Source organism: Gekko japonicus, unplaced genomic scaffold (assembly GCF_001447785.1).
Source record: "Gekko japonicus isolate JY-2015 unplaced genomic scaffold, Gekko_japonicus_V1.1 scaffold4049, whole genome shotgun sequence".
Classification (NCBI taxonomy): Eukaryota; Metazoa; Chordata; class Lepidosauria; order Squamata; family Gekkonidae; genus Gekko; species Gekko japonicus.
Window position 1 is genome coordinate 105,762 of NW_015171015.1, and position 3,226 is coordinate 108,987.

Genomic DNA, 3,226 nt, shown 5'->3' on the forward strand with positions numbered 1-3,226 from the left:
CAGGAATGGAGATCCCCGCAGTCCCTTCTATCCCAGGCAGAAGACGCAAGGGGTCTTGCGAAGGAAAGAGTCGGGATGCGGAAGCACGATGCAAAATGCAATCCACTCGACCGAGGATTCTTGTCTCGTGAGAGATACTCATTTTCTGCCCCAGGCCCTTCTCCCGATCTAACGAAGAGGATTTCATTCTGCATGGCCCCCCCCCCCCGCATCCTGACTCCTTTCTTTGCAGCACCCCTCTCCCACCTTCAGAATGGGATAGAAGGACTCACTAAGCTGGGTTAGTGTGAGCTAGCTCACAGTTTTGTAGCTTCTGGCTCACACATTTTTGTCTCCGCTCGGGAAGGGATGGCTCCAGAGCAAAACTAATTCAAGCAGCAGCCAAAACACCTGCTCGCCACTTTAAGGCCAGGAGCTCACAAACTGGAATTTTTCCTCACAAGACTCCACAGCTTAGAGGGAGCCTTGCTCAAGGGTCTCCCGTTCTCAAAAGCTCCTACCCTGAAGACCTTGTTGGTCTCTAAGGTGGCACTGGACTCGAATCAGGCTCTCCTACGGCAGGCCTGTCACAGACGAGCGTACGAGCTCCTAGGATGTGTGCAGCTGCCCGGGGACGGGGTTTGGGGGCTGCGTTTCCTCGTTTCCTAGGTGCTAACCTAGACCTTTGGCTAATGGCGGTGGGGAGTGGGGGAGGGTCAGAGTGCTTGACGCGGAGACGACACGGCCACATCTGGCGGGGTTAGCAGCTGGAGCAGCCAGAACTCTCAGCTGCTCTGTTAACAGCCAGGGCACGTTTCCCTCTCTGAGAGAAGCCGGCGGCTCCAGCAGCGCGGCAAGGTGGGAGTTCCCAAAGAGGCTGCCACCAGGATGTCAGTGCCGGAGCTGGCTGGGACTGAGAACATAAGAACATAAGAGACGCCAATGTTGGATCAGGCCAAAGGCCCACCCCGTCCAACACTCTGTGTCACAGAGTGGCCACAAATACCAGGTGCCATCAGGAGGTCCAGCAGTGGGGCCAGGACTCTAGAAGCCCTCCCACTGTTGACACCCCCCCCAGCACCAAGAAGACAGAGCATCACTTGCCCCAGAGTCCCTATCTATACCTTGTGGCTAATAGCCACTGATGGACCTCTGCTCCATATGCTTATCTAATTCCCTTTTGAAGCCGCCCATGCTTGTAGCCGCCACCACCTCCTGTGGCAGTGAATTCCAAGTGTTAATCACTCTTTGGGTGAAGAAGTACTTCCTCTTATCCATTCTAAAGAAGCCAATGGGGAGTCGGGGAGAAGGTCTGAGGCCTCTCCGGGTCTCACCGAGGCAGACAGGCCGAAGCCTCTGAGTGGAGCGGTGGATCGTAGGGACTCTTTGCGAAAAGAGGAGCAGAGTCGGGGCACACAAAGTCTCTGCAGAGCGGAAAGAAGCAGAACTGGGGAGCCCTCCCACCCCACACCCAGCCCTTTCTCTCCGGCCCTGCCCTTGCCAGCGAGCGAGAGGGGTCCACCCACTCAGGGCTGCCCTTCCCCACCACGCGGATGACGCGGATCGGGCCTCACCTCCCTGTACAGCGAGTACAAGAAGACGATGGTCTGGATGGTCTTGCCGAGGCCCATCTCGTCCGCCAGGATGGTGTCCGTGCCCTGGGCCCAGGAGAACCGCAGCCAGTTCAGGCCTTCCAGCTGGTACATGTGCAGCGTGCCTCCCGTGGAGGTGATGAAGCGCGGCTGGCTGTCGTATTTCACGGTGGGCTGCAAGGCAAGGAGAGCGCCAGACTTTTATGTATGCCTGCCTGCGTGTGTTCGTTCATATTTTTAGGCCGCCCTTTCCTACAAGCAGGGCTCAGGATGGCTTAACGACAAAAGGTAGATACAATGCATCGGGGCTCTCTTTGTAGAAAAAGCCCAGCAGGAACTCATTAGCATAATAGGCCACACCCAACAGCAGGAACTAATTAGCATATTGGGCCACACCCCTGACAGCACAGCTCATTAGCATATGAGGCCGCACCCCCGTGTTACCAGAAGTGTGGTCATCCAGCCACACCCACCTTTTGCTTCTTACTCTGTTTACCTTGTTTGTTATCAAAACCCTTTTTTTGGAGCAGGAACTCCTTTGCATGTTAGGCCACACACCCCTAATGTAGCCAGTCCTAATAGCAGGGGTCTTCAAACTACGGCCCGTGGGCCACATGCGGCCCGCCGAAAACATTTATCCGGCCCGCCAGCAGGGCCTGCTCGCCTAGGGCCCGCTGGCCCTCAGGGGCACCAAACTGCAGATATGTGCAGTGTGCATAGGAATTTGTTCATAGGGTTTTTTTAAACTATAGTCCGGCCCTCCAATGGTCTGAGGGACAGTGAACTGGTCCCGTTTAAAAAGTTTGAGGACCCCTGCCTAATAGGTTTCTGCTGTTGGGTGTGGCCTATTATGCTAATGAGTTCCTGCTGGGCGTGGCCAACTTGGGAGCCAGCCGGAACTCCGTTCCTGTGCGTTCCTGCCCAGAAATAGCCCTGCAATGCATAAATTAAGTTAGGACCGGAAATAAAATACATAATACATGTATCAACAAATAAAACAATCCGTTCCAAGACGGCAGAGAAATTTCAGCTTCCACAAGACTCCTAGGAGGGTTGCGGAGAATGGAGGGTGTGGGAGAGTGCCAGACGACATGTGGTCCCCTCCCTGCCCTCGACAGAATGCCTGGCGGAACGTCTCTGCCTTACGTGCCCTGCGGAAAGGAAACAAGCCCTGCAGGGCACAGATGTTCTCTGACAGAGAGCTCCACCAGGCAGGGGCCAGGGCCGGAAAAACGCCGGCCCTGGTTGAGGACAGCCAGATCCTCCCGCCTGCCCCACCCTAGCAGCCATTGCCTCGGAACTCACATCGTTGCTGGGTGAGTTTGGAGGGTCCTCCGACGTCAGCTCCTTCTTCTTCTTCCTGTACTTCTTGGGCTGAACAGGATCTTCACCCATAATGAGCTCCCTGGAGGAAGGCACCGGTTAGCCAGGTCAGTCAGTCATACCTTTTATTGGCACACTCAAACATAATACAAAATAGGAACAAGCAAAAAATATAGTTCAAGATTAAGAACAGTAGGCTAATACACACACACACACACACACACACATATATATAAAAATCATGGCAAAACATGCCTCTCATAAATTATACTAGACTTCTCCATAAATTTACTAACAACCCTTGTGATTATTGAGCAAAACTTGACCTGGAG

At 54.2% G+C, this 3,226-nt stretch overlaps 1 protein-coding gene across 1 annotated transcript in view; it reads right to left on the reverse strand.

The window, feature by feature from the left end:
• LOC107116993 (chromodomain-helicase-DNA-binding protein 3-like) overlaps positions 1–2,971 on the reverse strand; it is a 41,934-nt gene extending 38,963 nt beyond the window's left edge. The window contains exons 1-2 of the mRNA XM_015419026.1: positions 2,877–2,971; positions 1,554–1,745 (exon numbers count right to left, since the gene is read on the reverse strand). Coding sequence (XP_015274512.1) covers positions 1,554–1,745; positions 2,877–2,966 — 282 coding nt within the window. The 5' untranslated portion in view covers positions 2,967–2,971. The remainder of the gene's footprint in view (positions 1–1,553; positions 1,746–2,876) is intronic.
• Between the last annotated feature and the right edge of the window lie 255 nt (positions 2,972–3,226).